The sequence below is a fragment of the Xenopus tropicalis genome, chromosome 5, assembly GCF_000004195.4.
Source record: "Xenopus tropicalis strain Nigerian chromosome 5, UCB_Xtro_10.0, whole genome shotgun sequence".
In the NCBI taxonomy this organism is placed as follows: Eukaryota; Metazoa; Chordata; class Amphibia; order Anura; family Pipidae; genus Xenopus; species Xenopus tropicalis.
In genome coordinates, this window is record NC_030681.2 from 29,711,815 (window position 1) to 29,736,144 (window position 24,330).

The 24,330-nt window shown below is 37.4% G+C and overlaps 1 protein-coding gene across 2 annotated transcripts in view; it reads right to left on the reverse strand.

The window, feature by feature from the left end:
* Nucleotides 1-24,330, reverse strand: part of kif16b (kinesin family member 16B) — a 131,943-nt gene that overhangs the window by 6,787 nt on the left and 100,826 nt on the right. The window contains exons 23-25 of one of the 2 annotated variants that reach the window (XM_002931754.4): nucleotides 18,813-18,935; nucleotides 16,443-16,532; nucleotides 7,922-8,005 (exon numbers count right to left, since the gene is read on the reverse strand). In XM_002931754.4, coding sequence (XP_002931800.1) covers nucleotides 7,922-8,005; nucleotides 16,443-16,532; nucleotides 18,813-18,935 — 297 coding nt within the window. Of the gene's footprint in view, nucleotides 1-7,921; nucleotides 8,006-14,203; nucleotides 14,703-16,442; nucleotides 16,533-18,812; nucleotides 18,936-24,330 lie in introns of those variants that run through there. The other variant, XM_012963845.3, reaches the window with a different exon arrangement.

Genomic DNA, 24,330 nt, shown 5'->3' on the forward strand with positions numbered 1-24,330 from the left:
TTCTACTTGATATTTTGCCACAACCCCTAAGTTCAGCTTCTCACCCCACTGAGGATGTGCTCGAACAGAATCCAACATGGGAAGATAGTGTGACAACTATAAACACCTAAACCATTACTACTACAGAGATGCTGAAACTTTAGGCTGGTGCAGTCATTTCTAGCCATATTCAGCTTTTGGATTTAGTTCCCCTTTAATTATATGTTGCAATAAAAACATTCTCAACTTGGCATCTGTGGGAATTTTTGTCTGACATATTTATCGCACATGGGCACCTCCATGACAGCCAGAGAACATCGTGGACGTACTTTCTTCTCTAGTACAATCAATATTGCATCAATGCCCAGAGGATCCTCAACTGTTCCAAACACTGTCATCACTGCCATCATCCAGATGCTAGGTAAGGTATGTATTTTAGATAAAATATACGTAATTATATGTTCATTTGAATGCTGTAATATTAAGAAGCAAGACAATTTGCCTAGAGCAGTGATCCCCAACCAGTGGCTCGGGGGCAACATGTTGCTCACCAACCCCTTGGATGTTGCTCTCAGTGCCCCCAAACCAGGTAGTTTTTTTTTTGAATTCCTGACTTGGGGGCAAGTTTTGGTTGAATAAAAACAAGATTTCCTACCAAATAAAGCCCCTGTAAGCTGATAGTGTGCATAGAGACTGCCTAATAGCCAATCACAGCCCTTATTTGGCTCCTCCATGAACTTTTATGGTGCTTGTGTTGCTCTCCAAGTCTTTTGACTGTGGCTCACAAGTAAGAAAGGTTGGGGACCCCTGGTCTAGAGGGACCATCTCCCTCATGTCAGTAATAGTCAACTGTGGGCATGTGTTTATTTCCTCAGTTGTATTATGGAATCTAGAAGCCCCATCAAAAGATTCTCTGTATCAGTAACTGCTTATACAACTCTAGTTGTGCTACTAATGTAAACTGGATAACCCATCTATGTGATATCATGGGGTTAACAGAGCAGAATGATACACTTCTAAGGGGAGTCTAGGGGCACTTTACTGGGGCATATTACCATGGCTGAGGTACTGTCTATCTGCTGAGCATGTTATGCAATAAATATCTCTTAATTATGGAGCGCTGTAGAGTAGGGCAGACGCTGACACTAATTCTCTCGGTATAACACAGGTACTAATTAAGTATAATTGTGCTACTTGCAATAATCTTACACATGTAAAAAAGAAAATAAAGCCTCGGGCTCATCATGTTCCAGATGTCAAACTCTTCACTCTAAGCGGTGAGAGAACTAAACTATTCCTTATGGGTGAGCAGGATAAACACTGCTAAAAAATAACCATTAATGGCTATGCACCATGTCGTAGTGTAAAGGGGGTGGGGCAGATTTATTAAAACTGAAACTGGGGAATCCTAAAGAATCGGCAGCAATTAAAATTTAGCAACCTCATATATACTAAACACAGCCCTGACTGTCAGCAACACAAACATTATTAACAGATTGGACCCATTAAAGGGGTTGTTAACCTTTGAGTTAACTCTTAGTATGATGTAGAGAGTCATATTCTGAGACAATTTGCAGTTGGTCTTCATTTTCTATTATTTGGAGTTTTTTTTAATTATTTCATTTTCAGTTCAGGAGCCCTCCAGTTTGGAGTTTCAGCACCTGGTTGCTAGGGTCCAAGTTACCTTGGCAACCAGGGAGAGGTTTTGATGAGAGACTGGTATATGAATAGGAGAGGGCCTGAATAAAAATGAAAGTTACGAGACATAACAATAAAATTGTAGCCTCATGGAGCAATCAATTTTTCACTGTTGGAAGAAGAAGGCAAATAATTAAAAAACTAACCAATATTGAAGACCAATTGAAAAGTTGTTTAGAATAGGTCATTCTACAACAAACTAAAAGTTACCTTAAAGGTGAACCACCCCTTTAAGTGTCAGTTCATCAGAATGGGTTCATTGGCCTTGAGCAGCTAAATACTATTTGTTTTATATAGAGTTCTGCGGTGTCTCTGAGCTCTACCAATGGCCAAATCCCTAACCCCAGTCCAGACTGAGCTGCCATGAGCATTAATCCATATCTTGATCCTTAAATGGACCAATACCCCCTTTTTCAACATTGGTGCAATGAATCAAGCTTGTGCTGAACATATTCTTTTAATTAGGAAATATCTACAATGTATGTTAACAGGACAAAATTTTAAAATAAAACATTTTACTTCCTGGTGCCAAAGAGCAAAGTCAAACAAGCCAGCAGCCCTCTGAGAAGCCTCTCTATTGTAAGCTGCTGTTTAACTAAAAAGATAACAGGCTGTAGCTGGGGGAAGGGAGGGGTTTAATATACAAAGACTTCTCAGTGAAGAAACAGCCTCTCCCACTGTCAAAATGGCCTCTACTGCCCCCCGCAACTACATCACATTTATGCTTAGCCCTATTTACTGCACCAATGTTGAAAAAGAGGGTATTCTGTCCCTTGATTAATCTTGATTGATCTGTCCATGATTAATTTACCAGATGATAGGATTCAGCCAATTCTTTTCCGAACCACAACACAATTCCCAGTGTGGAAAAAAAAATATTACATTCAAAAACTAGAGTTAATAAATTAGGCCCTCAGGCCCATTACCTAGCAGCCAAGTATACATTGAGATAATGAGGCTGAACCATCCCAGTGCTTTTTTTGAGGCTTATGGCATATTCGGTTTCCTGAGAGCGCCATTGCCATATGCCTATGGCAGACTATAGAAGGCAGGGCAACAAAAAGCAAAGGCACTCAGGGCTACAAGGGAACAACCCTTTAAAAATTTATTGTGGAGGTGCAACGTTTTCGGAGCAAACCTAGCCCCTTTATTGCCTTTGCTTTTTGTTGCCTTGCAGTTTTGGGAGGGTGCTGATCCCTCTAGCAGTGTGCACCGGGCGTTCAAGTTTGGAGAGCCAGGGTGTGCGGAAACAGTCTCTGTTGTGCTAGACTATAGAAGGCAGACCATGGAAGTAACCGGTGAGCTTGCTTCAGCTTTCCCAAGTGGCGCCCCGTCAGTGCCAGTTCCTGCTATAGGCAAGGCGTTAACATTGATTTGACTTCCATTAGAGCATGGAGGTCGTGAAAGAACACCTTGTGCCATAGCTATAACACTGCTTCTCTAACAGCTTATCTGTATCATATTTTATGTCCAAAGCAGTGGAATGAATTCCATATCCTGGGAAGCTATGGGTTAACAATATAAGTAGATTATGGCTTTATAGATATCCAAGGTTTTTTTACTTGACTTTTGTTACAAAATCAACATATTTCCTTGTCAGTAGGAAATACATTTAAGGTGAGGAGTTCTTCTCTCAGCACGCAGATATAGATTGGTGGATAATCTTTTGTACTTTTCCAGTTCTTTTGGATTAAATGCAAGTCAATTTAGCCAGCACACTTAACATTTCATTTATGTGGATCCAAGGCTTTCCACCCTTCTGTGTAAATTTCACAAGAAGACAAATTGAACATTTTTTAAAGATATAAATTGTTCAATGTAACTCACTTTCTGAATTCCAAAACAACTTCCAAACAAACCAGGGTTTTGATGCTTTACTGGGATATGGTATATGTGAATTTGGTACAGTCCTCAAAGATTTTGCACTGCATAACCTCAGTCCAATGTGGGCTCCAGTCCTTAAGAAGGATATTAATGAGCTGGAGAGAGTGCAGAGACGTGCAACTAAACTGGTTAAGGGGATGGAAGATTTAAACTATGAGGTGAGACTGTCGAGGTTGGGGTAGTTTTCTCTGGAAAAGAGGCGCTTGCGAGGGGACATGATTACTCTGTACAAATACATGAGAGGGGATTATAGGCAGATAGCGGGGTTGTATTTATTTATAAAAAAAAAAAAAGTTCAAAAGGAACTTGAGAAACAGATTTTCTGCCTAAAAAAGCACAAATGAAGGGGGGGGGGGGGGGGTGATTCCATTACAGCCTTTAAAAGTTGCTTTTATGACTCTGGATAAGCACAAAATGCCGGGCTGTAGCGCTCTAAAGGGCGACAGTTAATTTTGTGTATGTATTTGTATGCGGTTATACATATATTGTACCAGACTATGGGGCACATTTACTAATGCATGAACTCTCCGGGTGTATTCTTGCCGTTTTTATTTTGCGCGGATACGCGACTTTTTCGTGTGAAAAATTCGGAAAGGCTCTGCCGTTGTTTACAACGGTTCGGTACGAAAATTTCGTGACTTTCGGATCGTCAATACAATATTATCGTGACTAATGTGATTTTTTCGTAAGAATTTTCGGGATATTTGCGATCTTTAGAAATTTTCGTTTCCAATCTGAATTTTTCCCATTCGGGATTCGGATTCATGGATTAGTAAATGTGCCCCTATGTTTTACACTGATACATTTAGGAGAATCAGTTCAAACTAGGATAGCAGAAAATTGACTTAAGTACAGGTATATCCAGAATGCTCGGGACCTGGGGTCTTTCTGTAATTCAGATCTCCTACCTTAAGTCCGGTAATAAAATTATTTAAACAGTAATTAAACCCAATAGGACAGTTCTGCCCCCAATAAGGATTAATTATATCTTAGTTGGGATCAAGTACAGGTACTGTTTTATTATTACAGAGAAAAGGGAATCATTTAACCATGAAATAAACCCAATAGGGCTGTTCTGCCCCCAATAAGGGGTAATTATATCTTAGTTGGGATTAAGTACAAGGTACTGTTTTATTATTACAGAGAAAAGGGAATCATTTAACCATTAAATAAACCCAATAGGGCTGTTCTGCCCCAATAAGGGGTAATTATATCTTAGTTGGGATCAAGTACAGGTACTGTTTTATTATTACAGAGAAAAGGGAATCATTTAACCATGAAATAAACCCAATAGGGCTGTTCTGCCTCCAATAAGGGGTAATTATATCTTAGTTGGGATCAAGTACAGGTACTGTTTTATTATTACAGAGAAAAGGGAATCATTTAACCATTAAATAAACCCAATAGGGCTGTTCTGCCCCCAATAAGGGGTAATTATATCTTAGTTGGGATCAAGTACAGGTACTGTTTTATTATTACAGAGAAAAGGGAATCATTTAACCATTAAATAAACCCAATAGGGCTGTTCTGCCCCCAATAAGGGGTAATTATATCTTAGTTGGGATCAAGTACAGGTACTGTTTTATTATTACAGAGAAAAGGGATATAATTCTTGATTAAAATGGAGCCTATGGCCATTCTAAGCAAAAAAAAAAAAAATAGTTTTTAAAAATATTTCCTTTATCTCTGTAATAATAAAACAGTGCCTTGTACTTAATCCCAGCTAAAATGAATACATCTATATTGGGTTTATTTAATGTTTAAAAGGTCTGTCAGTAGAATTAAGGTATGGCGATCCAAATTAGGTAAAGGCCCCTTATTCAGAAAATTGCAGGCTTTAATCTCTGCAATGTATGCTATGTATTCCACTACTGCAACTGCACATATCTAGCAATATATTGGCTTTCTGATTTATTTGTAATAAAAATTTGACTGCTTTTCACATACATTTCATATAGAGAGAAATATACAAATTACAGCAAGCAAATATACATTTCCCACCGTACCCAAGGGCACGCCTCTGTCCTACAATTATTATATGGGCAAGATAGAAAACTGCTAGATAGAAAATGATCTTGAAAAAAAATTGGTTGGAAATGGATGTGATAAATGCCTGTTTGAACTTGAAACATAAATGCCCTATTGATTAATCACTAAATGCCCCGTAACACGCAAGAGTAGAATCAGTGAAGAATTGCAGATGAAGCGGGTTCTGCCGTCACCATCATTAACAAATTCCCATTTTACAACTAGAATGCCATTCTGTCTGAACTCATTCCATTTCATCTTTAATGCATTAAGTCTCATATAAATAACCAGACCCACATTTCACAGTGTGGGCAAGAAATAACTACAGCACATCTGTACTACAACCTTTGCCTCAAATGAGTTTTTATTAGCGAGCGTTAATCAGCGGAACTCCAGTCTGATTAAGTGAACGTCAGATTTAATCAAACAAAGCTATCGCTAAACGAAATTACAGTCTTTACGTCTACTTCTGAATTAATACAAGGTCTCACCTTTTAGATCTGCCCTGACATCTTAATTGTACCAGGCTTTGCTTGTTGCCTTAAAGATTGCTGCTAATTTTAGTTTTTAAAATGTAAGTAATAAAATGGATTTTTCAGGTTTACACCCTCAAGATGATGGCAGTTACATTGCTTGGTATACTACTGGGAGTTGATATTGTTGATTTGTGGGAAGGCCAAAAAGGCCCAGGCCTAGGGTGGCAGGACCCAGACAAATCTAAAATTGGTTCCGGAGCACTAAGAACATGCAGGAGATTTCATAACTTATTTAGTCTCCTACATATTAACTCTCCAGTGACCCAATGAGAGGAAACTTGTGGGTGTGGCACCAGGGTGAGGAGTTTGTACAGGGTCCATCTTGCCTAGGGGTGTGCAATTTTTAAATCAGCGCCTATTTGCTAGGTTAAGTGAGTCTGAACTGTACTGGGACCTGCCTCAAACACCCAGCAGCCTTCACTACAGTTGACTTTGTTAAAAAGCAATAGGCAATGTGTAAATGATCCCTGCCCTGGTTTCAAAGATAAGTTGAAACTTGCAAGTTGCCTTAGCTAGCAGAAAAGTTTAGTAAAAATCATGCAGTTGCGACAATTATATTGTGATAACTGCAATTTCAATTTTTTTCTAATCTGACCTTAATAAAAAAAATGCGAAAGTGTTAATCACGATCACAGTCATTTTCATGAATCAGAGCACTTCATGCACTTTCAAGACATTGGAAAAGTAGGATATTCAAGTAGGAAAAAATAATATCCAGATAGCATCCACTTCCCATTTCTATAGTAGCTGACGACAAAACTGATCATTTTATATCCATTGTACGAATAGAAATCTCAAAAACTGCAATTACCTTGCATTAGCCTACATTATATATGATTAACTATGATTATAACTCAAGTATTAATAGATGCACATGAAAACATCATATATAAATAGCGAGTTTACAGAATATTTATCCTACCCTTGGTTACAGTAATGTTAACAGCCACACCAAAGTTAAAATGGTATTAGAATTAGAAATGAGCTGAATCCATAGTTTTTGGATTAGGCTGAATGCCAAATCCACCAAGAAACTGAACCCTAATGTTTATATTCAAATTCCTGAACATGTATGTTGCAATAACTCATGCAATTTAAATTCTGTTTGGCTGAACACTGAATTGTGCAAAAATGTGTAGGGTTTGGCCAAATCTGGAACCAAATACAGGTATAGGACCGGTTATCCAGAATGCCCGGGACCAAGGGTATTCCAGATAAGGGGTCTTTCCGTAATTTGGATCTTCATATCTTAAGTCTACTAAGAAATCAATAAAACATTAATTAAACCCAATAGGATTATTTTACATACAGTAAGGATTAATTATATCTTAGTTGAGATCAAATACAAAGCACTTATCTTATTTTTACAGTGAAAAAGGAAATCAATTAAAAAAATCTGAATTAATTGATTAAAATGGGGTCTATGGGAGACAGGCTTTCCGTAATTCGGAGCTTTCTGGATATCGGGTTTCTGGATAAGGGATCCCATACCTGTACTGGATTAGGTCAGACATTTACAGTTTGTCTAATTCAGATTTTGGTTCGAGATTTGACCAAATCCTGCAAATTCTAAACACAGAAAAACTTTCTACAGACCAGATCAATCAGATTATAATAGTCAACTAAATGTTATAGTTTTCTATAGCAGAGATCTTTATTTATGCTACACTCGTGTTCTATGGTATCTCTTTGTACAGGAAATGTGCCAACACAGAATATTTAAGGCTTTGCTTAGTACTGCCTATGACTGGTTGCTGTTTGCCAGAATGTAAGTGAAACTCTTGGCAATAGCTTACCTCTAAGTGAGTTCTACGTTCAGCAATAACTCGTTCATCTTTGTTTCCAAACAGCTTCTTTGGGGGAAATTCTAAGGCAATGAGCTGGAAAAGACAAAGAGTAAATGAATCACTTAGCAGCACTTGCTACCATTCGACAGAGAGATAACGGTGCTTCAGTACATGAAAGTACTCCTTTGTTACACAATTTGAGTTATTTCAATAACCCGATATCACATTTTTTAAATGCATCAATCAAAAAAATTGAAACATTTTACTTGAACAATTTGGCATTTAAAAGTTCTTATGTAGAAGCTTTCAATTTTTTTTAGAATTTAAACGCTTTTCAACATTGACCTTTTAAAAAAAAAAATAAATTGTGATTTTAGTGCAGTCAAGTTTTTTTTCCGTGATAACACAATTCAAGGTTTTTCTTTGAATTTCAGAAAATCTACCCCCCAAGACTGAAATATTATGGATCTCACTAGAGAATCCAGAAGGATTTCCAGCAGGACAATCTATTTTACATTTTAGCAAAATGAAACATTTTAAAGTCTTAAATTGGTCTGAATGGGGCGTCAGAATGTGGTGGTAATGCTGATTAACTATCTGAATATTTGCTCCCCGATGCAGATCACATGAGAAATTCAGACAATGATTTTCCTGTGCAGAAGCTAAAGGTGGCCATACACGGGCCGATTGTAGCTGCCGATATCGGTCCCTTGGACCGATTCGGCAACTTATCGCCCCGTGTAGGGGCATTAACAACTGGCCTGCCCGACCGACATCTGGCCTGAAATCAGACAGATATCGATCGGGCAGGTTAAAAGATTTAGTCAGATTGGGGACCGCATTGGCTCGTTGATGCAGTCCCCGAACAGACTGCCCCCTGGGGCCAAACGATTGAATTAGCCTACATTTTCCCCAATATTGCCCACCCGTAGGTGGGGATATAGGGAGAAGATCCGCTTGCTTGGCGACCTTCACGTGTATGGACACCTCAACTCCTAAACAAGTGGGTAATGATTTACTGAGCAGTAACTATGACAAGATTTCCAACACAAACTTTTTTTTGGTCGGCCTGACATATATATTTATATTTCACAAAGCTGATGATAATCTACTTTATAAGTAGTGCAGAAATCAAATTCCATGTCATTTCCCTTCTAATGATGAAGTGAGGCTACATTTCATGTACTGTAAAAGAACAAAAGCAACCAAACGAAAGGGTAAAAAAATTAACGTTTCAGACTAAGGAGCATTAAGTCAATTAAATGCATTTGTGATGGGTCTGTAATCTAGAACAAATAAAATTAATACCAGAAAATGTGAAATTCTGACTTTCGCACAAAATAATTAGAAATGGAAACAAAGAGGCGCCCGAAATACCTTTAAGCCATAAAATATGAATTGCTAATTAAATCTTCAAATAAGCCAGAGGTACGCATCACTACTCAGCACTGCTAATAGAGCACAAATTATATACCTCCTTATTGTTTTAAATGCAAATGGCTCATAAATGCCGACAGATAAGAACAGGACCAAGCGTTACCTGTGAAACATCATTTTAAATAAGGAACACAGAAATAAAAATGTACAGTAAATGTGATACAGTGCCTCGGTTCATAAGGGCTTGTGGCTGCTGACAATTAGAACAGATAATATATTACCTTTAGGCAGGGATCCCCAACCAGTGCCTCGGGGGTAACCTGTTGCTCACCAACCCCTTGGATGTTGCTCTCAGTGCCCCCAAACCAGGTAGTTATTTTTGAATTCCTGACTTGGGGGCAAGTTTTGGTTGAATAAAATCAAGATTTCCTACCAAATAAAGCCCCCTGTAAGCTGATAGTGTGCATAGAGGCTGCCTAATAAATTTAATTTACATTAAATCGAAACAAAAGGGGAGCACTCACCAGGATAGCAGACTGTAAAAAGTTTAACCGTGCTACCACGCTTCTTGCTGCCCCCGATCAGGCCAAAAACTTCCAGCAAAAGAATACAATACATTTGCATATCTGTAATCTGATAGGCTGGCGTGAATCAGCCAATTACATTAATTAAGCATTAAGGGGCGTGCACAGTGGTGAGCATTGCCTGCCCCTACCTGCAATATGAGTCCCCTGGCTGGCGCAGTAACAATACTTTATGCAGCACAAACTTTGCAGGTAGCTATTTTGAAAACAATCCATTATTTTTTTTTTTTGTTTGATTAAAACTAATTGTAAATATGATTTAAATGACTGTATGTATTTATATATTTCCAAACTTTAATGAAGGTGAACCATCCCAGTTATCAGTCTGTCTTCCTTTGATAAAACTGATAAAGAGCACTCTTTATTTTAAAGAGCAATTTCAGTAAAATGGCCTTTGCAGGAAGTTAATAAAATCTGTAAAAATATCTTTTGAAAAATTATTGTAACTATAAGGATTCTTCTAAATCAGTGTCCCAATTGTGGGGCTGGCCCACCAAGAACAGCTCAATATAGTGGATAGGGGACCAGCCTGAAGGCTAATTAGAGATTTAGGGATAAGTGCTTATTTCCAGTCTTGGATATCCTTGGAACTATGCAAGAGTTCCACACTTGGTGGATTGACCAATGGGGCCTGACCAACGAAAGGAGGCATGAAGACCTTCCTGTCCGACGTATAAGTTGCCAATAAACTGATTATCAAGAAAAAAAATACCCACGCTGTTAATAATACAGGTTTACCATATATAAAATGGACCTTAACGATCACTGTCATTATTATACACCGCTCAGTTAAATTGCAGATAACTATGTGGGAGAACAATTAAATATCACTAATTCTACAATCCCAGGAGGGTTAATTAAATTTTGAAGATACAGTATTGCTTCGCATTTATAAAGCACTGCAAATATGGGGAAAGAACTGAGAAAGAATGCATGCTATGCTTGCCTTGTAGAACTTTACCACAATGACAGATAAGAAATACCTCAGTGGTGATGAGCTGCCTGTGGCAATACGACAGAATGATGACAAGTATAAAAATAAATTAAAACTGGGAAAGAAGGGTCAGCACTTTAACTCCCAAAATAACTACTATCATTTATTCAGATAAGGATGGCCTCACACGTAAATTTCATTAACCCGATAATGGACCCATAGGTATTTGAGTAGGCTATCCAATGGATGTGCTCTTCCAATGCATTTATATGGCCCTTCCCTGGCTAAAGACTGCATAGACTGCTGTGTACAACATAGTCATTTTGATATACTCTGGCCTATAAATATGCCCATGAATTGGCCCACTACAAAAGAAAAGTGAATTGTGCTGTGTAGGGGCATGGAAGTTTAGTAAGTATAAACACAAACAGTGTTGCTTGAGTTTAAATGCACTTTTTCATATACAGGTATGGGAACAGTTATCAAGAACACTTGGGACCTGGGCTTTTTTGGATAAGGGGTCTTTCTTTAATTTGGATTGTCATACCTGAAGTCCGCTAAAAATAATTTAAAAATTAAATAAACCCAGTAGAATTGATAATAAGGATAATAATCTTTTAGCTGGGATGAAGTACAAGGTACTGTTTTATTATTAAAGAGAAAAAGGATAGCATTCTGAATTATTTGCTTAAAATGGAGTCTATGATTTGGAGCTTTCTAGATAATGGGTTTCCAGATAATGGATCCCATATCTGTATCTACCTTCCAGCAATGTATGTTATGTTACATTTTGCCTCAATGTTCTCCATAGTAGAGGTGAGAGTGTGTGTCCTAACATTTCCAGCTGGTGGATCTACTAAACCTCATGTCTACTAAGATGGAGTTTATCATCACCTTGACTAGGTAAAGAAAATTATTTGAATGAGAAGTAAAGGTAAAAAGTAAGTGAACTTTATAAAAAAAAAAAAGTCTATTTAAATACAGCCTAAAGCACTGCACTCTCCTCTATCAAAAGAAACACAGGGTTTCTTGTCTTCTTTTATGTAAACATGTTCCTCAGTATCAGACTTCCTTTCCTTTAGGGCTCGTTTACGTTTGGGGCAGGAGGCAGCTCTCTTTCTCTCCCCTCTGCCTTTTTTTGTTCCACCTCCCATAAGAACTCACTCCCCTTCCCATTAGAATGTGTGATCTGAGCTACCAACGACTAGAGCTGTAGCAGGAAGCTACGGAGACCAAGCTAAAATGGCATCTGCTATCTTAAACAAATGGAGGGAGCTACTAGGGCTGTTTACTCAGGTATGGTAAAGACTTCTGCAGAATAAATATAGTGTTCTAAATGGTACTAATGTGGCGAATCTATTGGCAGTAAAATGCCTTTCCTACTTTAAATTCCACAAACCCCAAACTGCATTGCATTGCATGTTCTGTTTTTGGGCAATACAGAATTATTTTCAAGTATTTCAAGATATTTGCTTGCAGCAATTCATATGTGAATATATTTTATGCCAGATTAAGTTTTAGCCAGCTTCTGGATCGCTTTGTTAAAATATTATTCAGAATTATTAAAGAACATGATTCAAAGTGAAAATAAAAAGGAGAAAAAAGTAAAGACTATTTCTTATAAAGCCATAATGGTATCATAAGCCATGAGTTTCCTAGCTTAGCCTACACAACCAGCAAAGGCCTCTGTTTCTCTATACTGATTCAGTCTCATTAAAAAGAAAAATATAGGTAAAACATGACTTGAAATAACGAGAATATGTAACTTTTCTTCAGAAAGCGATGCCATCTTATATTCAGTTAATTACTTCACCTTCAAGGCTGCAATGGATTACAAGCCTTTTGTCACCTGTTTTTGACAAGGTGTTTAAATGTAGCTAAAAGAATAAAGTCAAGCAGGCTTCGTCTACAGCCGTAGGAAATGTCTGGCTCTGCTTTCTTGTGAGAAATGAAAGAAGGAGCCTGGTTTTACTTACTGAAGACTTGACAAAAGCAATTCCCCATAACCTTTCCATAGAAAATGCTTAAAACGTTTCAAAAATAAAAATGCCAACAAATGTCATATAAGCTTGAGCAATGTCAAAGGAATGTTTGGTATGAAGTTCAAAATGGTACTATCAGGATAACAAATCAGGGACATATTGACAAAATGCAAGTTGAGGTCGATGCTCTACAAGGCAATGACCAAAGAGTATGCTCTGGGCTTGGTACTAGATTTTCGACACTGAATTTAGTTGTGTTTTTCCTGCATATTTTCTTGTGTTTCTAGGTGTTTTGGGATCATGTATAAGTATGGGTTATGTACTTGTCAACTGGAAAGTAAATAGGCCATTCATTTTAATTGATAGTGAGGTCTCTGAATTCATATCAGCATTGGATTAAGTGCTAGGCACAGCATGAAACGCATAACTTAATGCCTGGTTTTCAAAAAACGTACTTTGATCTGATAAACCTGGATCTGAGTGATTCTTTGAAGTGCCAGCAAACTCTCTCTATAGAGCACTGGATTCCTATAATAAAATGAACTATATTTTTCCATTAACTGTCCTTACTCTGTTATTTAGGTATCAGATAAACCAAAATGAATTTGTTGCTCAAATGGCTAGACAATATAGTAGTAATACTAGCAAAATAGTAGTCTAGGGGAGGGCATTTTCCGGTAGCTTAATGCACAGAATGCCTTATTGTCATATATATATATATATATATATATATATTTTTTTTTTTTTTTTAATAGTGGGTGAGTGCAGAGGACCTCTTGTCTTTGACTTCTGTAGTCACAGCCTCACCCCCCCCCCCCACACCTATTGGTTGAAAATTTCGTGGTGAGCATTTTTTGCTGTAGATTATACAGGAGCAGTGGCCAGCTCCATGTTGTAGCTTCTATCATTCCCAACTACAGTCAGGTGATCCTAGTGGTGACCAATAAAAGGGTAACTACTTGGGAGTTTCAACCTTCAAAGCACGCAAGTTGCAGGTTAAACTCCCTGTGATAAAAGTGAGTGCAGGACTGGCCAGAAGGGATGACTTTGACGTAGTTGGCCAGCTTGAATATATTGCAATATATGGACAAACAATCCATTTTTAAGTAGCTTAATGCACACAATGCATTAATGTCCTATATATATTGAGAGTGTGTTAGTACAGAGTACACTTGTTCCTGTGTATTTGAATTTTGTGTCACAGCCTCATTTCACTCCGCCTAATGGTTTTAAAATGTAGAGGTGTCTGTGGGCATTCCATGTACTGTATGCTCAATGCATTTGGCTATGAGTAGGTAAACCGGTTGACAATGCTACTGCTGGACCCACAAGGAGACTTTCTTGCAGTTATCTTACCTCACAATATACTCAAAACTTTTTGTATATAACAAAACTAAAAATAATATGAATTTATTGTACAACAAATACAGCGCTTTCTTTCCATAGGTAAAATCTGATATAATACTAATGTGTTACTATGCTGCACAGGAAATCATTATGCTTGTGAGGGCGGCGGGGGTAGTGCTCCTTCCTGATAGGAATTTGATATGCTTTCATAGTCATCAGTCTTTTAAGGATGGCAGCTTAAAGGTTGAGTGTTTGAGTCACTAATTTTTCATGATGATAAACCGTTTCATCCTTATTCATGATTTAGAATATGAACACACCGTCACTTTTCATCTAAGCTGTCAGCAGCCCTTTTTCACTGGAGTATAATTTCACACATATTATAAGGAAAACGTAAGGGTCATGACTGAGATAGATACAGATCACTGCATCATATAACAAACATGTCACTGACTGCAATAAAAGAGACAACTGATTTGTCAATCCTGGCCTTTATATATCACAGATGTCATTGGATTGTCATAAACATATAAAGGATACCAACAAAGATCTTCAACCTAAGCTTCCTGTATAAAGAGAAGAACACACAACTTCACTGAATAATCAAGGTCTTACCTCTACAAGAAAAAGAGATGGTTCTAAGCAGAATAGATGAAATTATTTCATAAGGAGCTAAGCAGCAATCACTATATATATTTTAGGAGGCAGCTAAAAACATTGCACCTTAAATAGGGGAAATATGTGGCATATGTCTGTTCCTATTTTGAGGAAACATTTTTATTTTCAGTCTTTTATCACACGATAAAAGAGAAAAGGGGATTTTTTTTGCAATTTAAAGAGCTTATTTCTGCTCATAGGATAGTTCTACCAACTCTTAAAGGGATTTTCTCACTGACACATGTTTTTTACAAAATGCATCAGTTTATAACACTCTTCAAACAGAATCCTGCATTGGAATCCATTTTTCAAAAGAACAAACAGATGTTTTTATTCTTAATTTTAAAATCTGGCATTATTTTAGTTTCCCAGGTGCCCTCAGCCATGTGATTTGTTCTCTATTATTTATTTACTTATATTGCTGTTACTTATATTGCTGTTACTTATATTGTGGTTATTTATATAGCGCTTTGACTCCCCCCAGCAGAACAATGGGAAGGTAACAAGATAACAGATACCAGACACACGTATTTCTAAAAAATGCATCCATGCCCCACCTAGTTGTAGATATATGAATATCACTCAATCGTAAAACACCGTAGTCTGGCCATGAATGCTCCAATTACACTGAGTAAGAGAAACAATAGCTTATCTGAAAGCAGTTCCATCGTGCAGTGCTAGATCTTTCTGACAGCTTGGAAACAGGCACAATGCACTGAGATGGCTGCCTACACACCAATATTACAGCTAAAAAAATTAATTTACTGGTTCAAGAATACAATTTTAAACAGTAGAATTATTTATTTGCAATGTACAAAGTGCCATCTAGTAATAAAACCTACACCATTAAATAAAGTGGCCTTGATACAGATCTCTGAAAAAACATTATACAGTTAAACCATTATGAAATAAACTGTGGCTAACTATCATTGAGCAAAGTGTCAGGGCATATTCACTGAGATTCAATATAATTATTTGATGCCACCCTCAACTGTAACCACTTACAGGTTATGGAGTATTGTGCTGCAATACAAAGGATAAAATGTTAAATTGCCTAACTTCACGACTTTGGATGTCTCAGCTACGTTTTTCTTCCTGTTCATTCATACTGATCAGTACAATCCATTGATTGTTTTTTCTAGATGTTTGATCTGAATTTGATATATTCTTATCTTTATTTATTGTTATTGCAAATGATAAATTCAAAGATTATCATGAATTAGTTGAATCCATATGTTTAGTGAATCTGGCTCATACAGTGTAGCATTTACTATGGCTTTTATTTTCTCATCTTATAAAACAGCACATAAGGTGAAGGTATTCCCAATAAGAAAACAGCCCAGTGTTAAATGTTATTGACTGGATACTGTAATTTAAAGTTAAGCACTGTATGTACTAGAAGTCATTTACAAATCATATCAGCCAAGATAGGTTCTGAAGCCATTACCTATCAACCTGTGAGGAAAATCTGCATTTATGGCATGTAAGAAGTATCCAACTAATAACAAATAACATTTATAAAACATATACTGACAAACTCAAATATGTCAAGAGTCAAATTCAGTGAATGACACCGTGATGCCAGCTTGAGTGTGCAGGTAATTAAATATAAATGAATAATCAAAACATTTCTGATGAATTTTACACACCTCTGGGTATTTTAATCTGAATGTTTTATGCATTTCTCTAAAACGGCTGTAGCGTCTGAACACCGTCCATGTTTCTTCCAAGACGGTTATCTGAGGAGAGAGGAAATAAACATTATTTGAATAGACATGACAACATATGTTATGTTGAAAAAAATGCCATTCCTGCAAAGTCTAGGACGTGGTCTAACATTGATAAAAGCATTTAATTGTTTAAAATTAGTGCTATATGTTTAATAACATAATAACTACAGCAGCAATAAACATACTGTAAGTCAGTGTTCCCCAACCAGTAGCTCATGAGTAACATGTTGCTCTCCAACCCCTTGGATGTTGCTCCCTGTGGCCTAAAAGCAGGTGCTTGTTTTTGAATTTCTGGTAAAGAGGCAAGTTCTGGTTGCATTAAAAACCAAGTATAAAGCCAAACTGAGCCTTCTGTAGGCTGCCAGTCCACATAGGGGTTATTAAGTAGCCAATAATAACTCTTATGGGCACCCTAAGAACCATTTTCATGCTTGTGCTGCTCCCCAACACTTTTTCCATTTAAATGTGGCTCATGGGTATAAAAGGTTGGGGATCCCTGCTGTAAGTGATACAAAGCCTTGTTAGGATGCATGTCAGCACATGTACAATCCAAGGCAATACACGCTTACACCCAAACCCAACACAGAACCTACCTTTCCTTTCATTCATGCCTACACTGTGATTGTCAAAAAGACAATCTCAACAGTGACTTCAGCAAGGTTCTTTATGCCTACATTTATATATGTATGGTTATTTCAAATACATTTCAGTCTGATTTTTCCATCTTTCGGGTGTAAGTATGTACCATTTATTGAGTTATATTTCCCCATTTGGCTGCTATATTAATGGCAGGATATGGTGATTTTATTAAAACATAAAAAAAGAATGGATGGTGCAAAATATAAGCAAATACTGTTTTAGTCTGCTAAACAACTGCAAGTCCTTTTAGAAAGACAATGATCCCAAACAGAAGGCTCAGATATGCTCTGGTAGTAATAGACTACACATCAATGTAAAAGTTTCAATTCTGTTTTCAACTTTAGGGTAAAGCTCTAGGATACATCGGAAAAAGTAGCAGCAGTCCTATCTCTTCTTGGGAGTCCATGAGACTATGGAGAAGTGGTAGTAGAAAGCAGAAAGCAGTGGGATAGTTTGGTTTTCCCATCAATATGCTTATAAATTCAAATGTACAATTCATGGAGCTTGGAGGATGCTGGGAATCGCTTCCTATCACATCCAGGTTGTGTCACACACTGGTCCTGGATATTTATAAATGTTTAGAAGGAAAAATGTATTTTCAGATTACAATTAGATACCCCTATTCAGTATTTAGAAATGTGCTAATAAAAAAACAATAAATAAAAAGAAGCCATGTATTATTATCTGTGTGTTATTAATCTCAAATCTGCCAACACTGACTGGTCTGGGATTCAAATCCAACAGAAGGCTAAGGGCAATCGATGAATATTAAATTCTAGGCTGATCATTCCAAACTGACCTATACTGATATTTGCTTGAATAAAATCCAATAATTGTTATGAACTGATCCTTCCGTAAAAGTTTTTTTGTAAAACTACCACCAAACATTTACATAAACAGAGATCTAGACAGGTCATTTACTACAAACTGAGGGGGAGAAGTGCATAAGTTTGCCCCTTGGTGCTCCTTCAGCAAGCATTTCTTCTTCCTCCGGTCTGGCAGTGAGCCCTAAAGGTGGCCATACACGGGCCGACTATAGCTGGCGATATCGGTCCCTTGGACCGATTCAGCAGCTAATCGGCCCGTGTATGGGGAGAGCAGAGCGGCCTGGCCGACCGATATCTGGCCTGAAATTGGCCAGATCTCGATCGGCCAGGTTAGAAAATCTGGTCGGATCGGGGACCGCATCGGCTCGTTGATGTGGTCCCCGATCCGACTGCCCCATTGCCGCCCACATAATCCGATCGTTTGGCCCCAGGGCCAAACGATCGGATTATTATTTTTTTTACCTAAATGCTCCCCGATATCGCCCACCCGTAGGTGGGGATATCGGGGGAAGATCCGCTCGCTTGGCGACATCGCCAAGCGAGCGGATCTGCTCGTGTATGGCCACCTTTAGCCGCACTATGAATGGAGCACATACTAGGGGACAAGTAGGGCATGGGAGGGGTTATGTCTAGGTGCCTCCTCCCACCTGCCCCTGTTGCATACACACTTCTGAATGCAGGCAGTGTTGCACTCAAGGGGGTAGGGCAGAGGAAGGCAACGTGTAATGTGTATTTTCTGCTGTTATAGTGCTTTTATTTCAAATACAAGTATAACAAAAGTATATATACATATATATGCAAAGTCCCGAAAGATTATCTTTACCTTTATTTCAAACTCATAATGTTCATCTTTTCCTTGTCCACAAAGTGCATAGCGAGGAATGCTTATTCTGACTGGATCGGTGAGATCATCTGGATTCACTCCTAATGATCGTGATATTAACCGCTAATAAACAAGGGGGAAATATTTAAGTTAATTGATCTGGAGCTATAGGAAAACTGCATAATAAACAGCACCAAATTCTCTCCCATGTAGAATATTTTTCTGTAAAGATGAGCATGGGTTTCAATGCAGCGGTGCCTTTGCCACACCTCATATGACTATACTGTAGCAAAAAGCAAGGAATCCTGGTGTCTGTGCCACACCTCATATGACTATACTGTAGCAAAAAGCAAGGAATCCTGGTGTCTGTGCCACACCTCATATGACTATACTGTAGCAAAAAGCAAGGAATCCATAGAAAAGCAGCCGCAGTCATTTAAACTGCAGGTATTTATTAAAGCAGTGAAGGTACACTATAAGTTTCTTGCAGTCTGATTTCTTGCTTTTGCTCCAATTTCCTAACATCTTCTGGCTTACATATTCAATAAAACATTAAATAAAACACATGGGTATTTTTACCAAAGCCAAAAATTGAAGCATGAATGCAGTTGGCAAAGCACCTGAAATCTCCCTGTGCGCCATTGCCCTAAATCAGTGATCCCCAAGCAGTGGCTCGTTAGCAACATTTTGCTCCCCAACCCCTTGGATGTTGCCCCAGTGGCCTCAAAGCAGGTGCTTGTTTTTGAATTCCTGGTTTGGAGGCAAGTTTTGGTTGCATAAAAACCATGTGTACTGTCAAGCAGAACCTCCTGTGGGCTGCCAGTCCATATAGGGGCTACCAAATAGCCAATAACAGCCTTTATTTGGTACCCCAGGAAGTATTTCCAAGCTTATGCTGCTCCCCAGCTCTTTTTACATTTGAATGTGGCTCACAAGTCAAAAGGGTTGGGGACCCCTGCCCTAAATCTTAAAGTGCTTGAGATCAAATGCAACCTAATCTCATGACCAGCGCTATGAATTGCTCTACTGGAAAAATTAGCATCTTAGAACAGAAAATGTAATACTGGGACTGTGGTCAGTGTGTCTAATGCACAGAAGTCACATTTTCAATGCTTATTTATTCCCTCATTTTGGTTAGGCAATCCAATAGTTTGGATCACACATATAAACCAATATTGGCCCCTTTTGATTGTAAATAAAGGAAAAAAAACACTTCCAATGACTGCAGCTTGTATGTAACTGGGGAATTATATTTACTTATAAATTGGGGAGGAGGGGGAGAAAGAAGCTGTGAGGAGGCTGTTCTGGTGAAGACACATTTATAGTTGTTCATAGCGCAAGCTTATAAAAGGAGAGTGAAACATCACACATGGTAATTCATTAGAACCAGAGTTTAATAATAATAATAATAAAATCTATGTTGCATTGCATTTAGTGAAGAGAGTAAACATGTATATAAATGCATATAAATACCAGCTATATAGGTTGATCATTAACTAATGTTCATATGTTTATAAATCCACAAGATTTGTGGAAAAACATAAAAACCACAAAAATTTGTGGTTTTCTTGTTCTTTTTGTTTTCCTTCCACACTTTAATTTGTTTGTGCTATTTCAGTTTAGTTTTTTTAATAAATGACTAAACATTTGTGGTTTTAATGAAAATCAGAATGTTAAATCTACCTCTTAAACTTGAATTAAATTTCTAATGAAATAATAATTTGACTTAACAATATGTTAAACCTTTTTTTTGGGGGGGGGGGGGTCCTTAAAAAGTTAATTAAGTACAACTGAGAAAGCTAGCATTATAATAAGATAAAAGAGAGTGGCTGAATAAGAGTGCATTTTTACCAATTCAAAGGAAATAGTGAGCATAAAATGTAAAGAGTTAACAAAACCAAAACAGACAGGGATGTTATTAAGCATTTATAACAATGTAACACAATCCTTTAAAAGAAAATGATGTTAGCAAAGACAAATATTAAATAAACTGTTGCTAAAAAGAGTAAAACAAATACCCCCGGTACAAAATAAAACTGAAAAATGCTACTAAAGGATCAGTAGGGCAAGTTAATGGGGATAAAGAGAAGCTTGAATTTTATAAGGGTTTTTAAAGTATAAAAGATAGCAATAAATAGCAGGATATATTTGTTCCCTGGGACATTAATACTAATTACCTGCCGGAATATTGAGAGAAAAGAATAAATAGGATTTAGGCTTGCCCGTCACCCCTCCCAGGCCCATGACAACTATAAAGATGTCCAAAGTATTGCCCCAGTGTTACACTGAGCAGATCAAGTTCCTTATTGACCATCATTATTTTTAATGTGTCTTCACTCCGTTTTGTGAAGATCAGTGACACAAGACTGCTGTAAAGCTAATATAATCTCTTTTACAAAGGGAATAATTCAACAACCGTGACATTAGCTGCTGTTAATCCCTCAGGTAGCAATGATATTCAGGGAGCGCCACTGCACACTAACACTATTTTATGAGGTCAAATAAACCCAAATCTAAGAAAAGGAGGCAGTAAACTAAACAAACTCAGATGCTGGATGACAGACTCAGTTTTGATTAAAAGGCCCTTATCTTAACGTTTTACCTTTCACAAGATAAGTGCAATATATTAAACATTTTCTTATATTAAACATTTTCTTCTTCAAGTATATTCTAGAATCTATATTAAGGATATTGAATTAGACAAGTCAGGTTGCTATCCATCATCTACCTCTATAGATATATATTAGAATACAAATGTATTCCCACCAAATGAAGATTTCTAATCTAATTTCTAATATAATGTACATTAAGTGATATGGTTGGGTTGCTTAGGTTACATGAATAGGTTATGTAAAAATATCTACTTCAAACACTAAGATCAAAAATACACATTTAAAAACAAATGTAGATAAAGTAATAAGAGCTGCAAAGTTTTTAGTAGCTGCTACTAAGTAGCTCTGTGTGTCTTCACCCTAAACGTAACATGTTTGGAAATAAACATCCACTGCTGTGGGTTACTAATCATGGGGCAAACACTGAATTGATTGCATTACCTTAAAAATCTTGATAAAGTATGCTGCTGTGCTTTAGTTGTACTTTGTTATTATTCTGAGTAGGGTGTTTTTTCCCATATTCGTTTTATGATAAAACAATCCACATAAATACAAATATGGGACCTGTTATCCAGAATGCTGGGACCCTTTATCCAGAACGCTCGGAGCATGGGGATAATTTGGTGTTTCATACGTTAAGTGAATTAAAAGAAATCCCTTAAAGGAACAGTAACACCAAAAAATGAAAATGTGTTCAATTAATGGCAAATGTACTGTTGCCCTGCACTGCTACAACTGGGGTGTTTGTTTCAGAAACTCTACTAGAGTTTAAATAAAAAAGCTGCTGTGTATCTATGGGGGCAGCCATTCAAGCACAGGATACATAGAAGATAAGATAAGCTCTAAAGAATCCCTCTATACACTACACAGCTTTCCTGTTATCTGTTCTGTAACCTGTGCATTTTCTCCTTTCTTCCATCTTGAATGGCTGCCCCCATGGCTACACAGCAGCTTATTTATATAAACTATAGCAGGGTTACTGTAGAAGACACACACGTTTTACCAGTGCAAGCAACAGTATATTATATTTTAATTACTTTAAAACACTTTTATCTTTTGGTGTTACTGTTCTTTTAAACATTAATTAAACTCAATAGGATTGTTTTGCCTCAGATAAGGATTATTGATAAGGATTAATTACATAGTTGGGATCAAGTACACAGTGCTGTTTAATAATTACAAAGAAAAAATGTTTAAACATTTTTAAATTATTAGCTTAAAACAGAGCCTATGGCAGATGACCTTCCCATAATTCAAAGTTTTTTAGATAACGGGTTTTCAGATCACAGATCCCATACCTAGACATCTGTTTCAAAAATAGGTTTTGTTAGTTCTTCAACCTAACCAATCGCTTCTACTTGCAAACAACACTCGTGCATTGAGCCACTGACAGATTTGATCTGTCTGATTTAAAGGAGAAGGAAAGGCTAATAAAGAGTTAATCTCAAGCTGCAGGCATACCTTCAGTTCTCTCAATAGTGCCCTTAAGTCTCCCCATATTTCACCTGTTCAGATGATCAGAAGCCAAACAGGAAAAAAAAAAGCTGAGCTGTGTAAAGAACGTTCCCATAATGCCTCACTCCTGCACCGAGACCAAGACCAGTGTACATGCTCAGTTAGTAAGACTATGGGGCACAATTACAAATCCACGAACGTCTGAAAGCGGCCGAATGCGTTTTTTTGTAATGATCGGTATTTTTTGAGATTTTTTTCGTCGCCGTCGCGATTTTTTCGTATTTTGCACAATTTTTTTTGTCGCCATTACGACTTTATCGTATATTTTCTGCAAGTTTTTCGTCGCCGTCACGAAAAATTCGGATTGGTTTTTCCGCTCAATACGAAAAAATTACGTCGCCGATGAAAAAATTGCGCAAAATACGATAAAATCGCGACAGCGACGAAAAAAATCGCAAAATTTTAGTTTCCAATCCGATTTTTTCCCATTCGGATTCGAGGATTAGTAAATATGCCCCTATGAGTCAGCTTCCTGCTGATTGGCTCAGATCCACATTCCTAAGGGGGGAGTAAGTTCTTAGCATTCTTGAGGGGGGGGGAGAGAGCTGTGTGTCTCTGGCAGAGGAAAACAGACAAAAGAAATCTTTTGACAGAGCACTCAGTGCAGCGTTTCTGTGAGTGCTTATGGCTGTATTTACATTTCTGATAAAGCTTACTGAGTTTTTACCTTTCTTTGTGATTTAAACACAAGTCAGCCATTTGTAAAGCCCATCTGCCAAACAGCACAGCTGGGGTTCCTCAACATGAAATAATTGTTAGATTGATAAACCACACCAATAAACCATTCATATCACACAAACTATAAAAAAAAAAAAAATTTGAAAACACTAATTCGTAGAAAAATATTAACATGACTCATTAGGTGAGTGCATGGTTATTGCAATGAGGGTTCCCTATTATGGAATATTGGCTTAAGAGTATCCCGCATTATGGCACTTATTACATTCAAATTCAATATAAACCTCTTGCAGTTTAGGCAGTGCATTCATAATCAAATTGGATATGAAATTATAAAAACAACCAGTAATTCTCCTTGTGTTGTGGGATAATGTGAGAAAACAAAAAGATGTGCAATGTTTACAGCAGCAGCTCTAAAAAGGAAGAGAAAGATTAGTATGTTCAAGAGTCATCGTCAAAGTCATTTACTATGCCAAGAAGTACTCCGACGAGGGAATACAGTTTGCGCATGAGTTGGAAATGCTTGCTTTAATTATACGTGCTTTTATCACAATGTGTCAGACTGAGCCAGAGGAATAGAAACAGTACACAAATATATTAGGATAGAAAGGGATAAGCACTTTTTTTTTTTTAACTTATCAAGCTTGAAGTACAGCAACACGACTGGAGATTAGGATGAGCTACTGCTGGAATACACCAACAACTTGCTGACT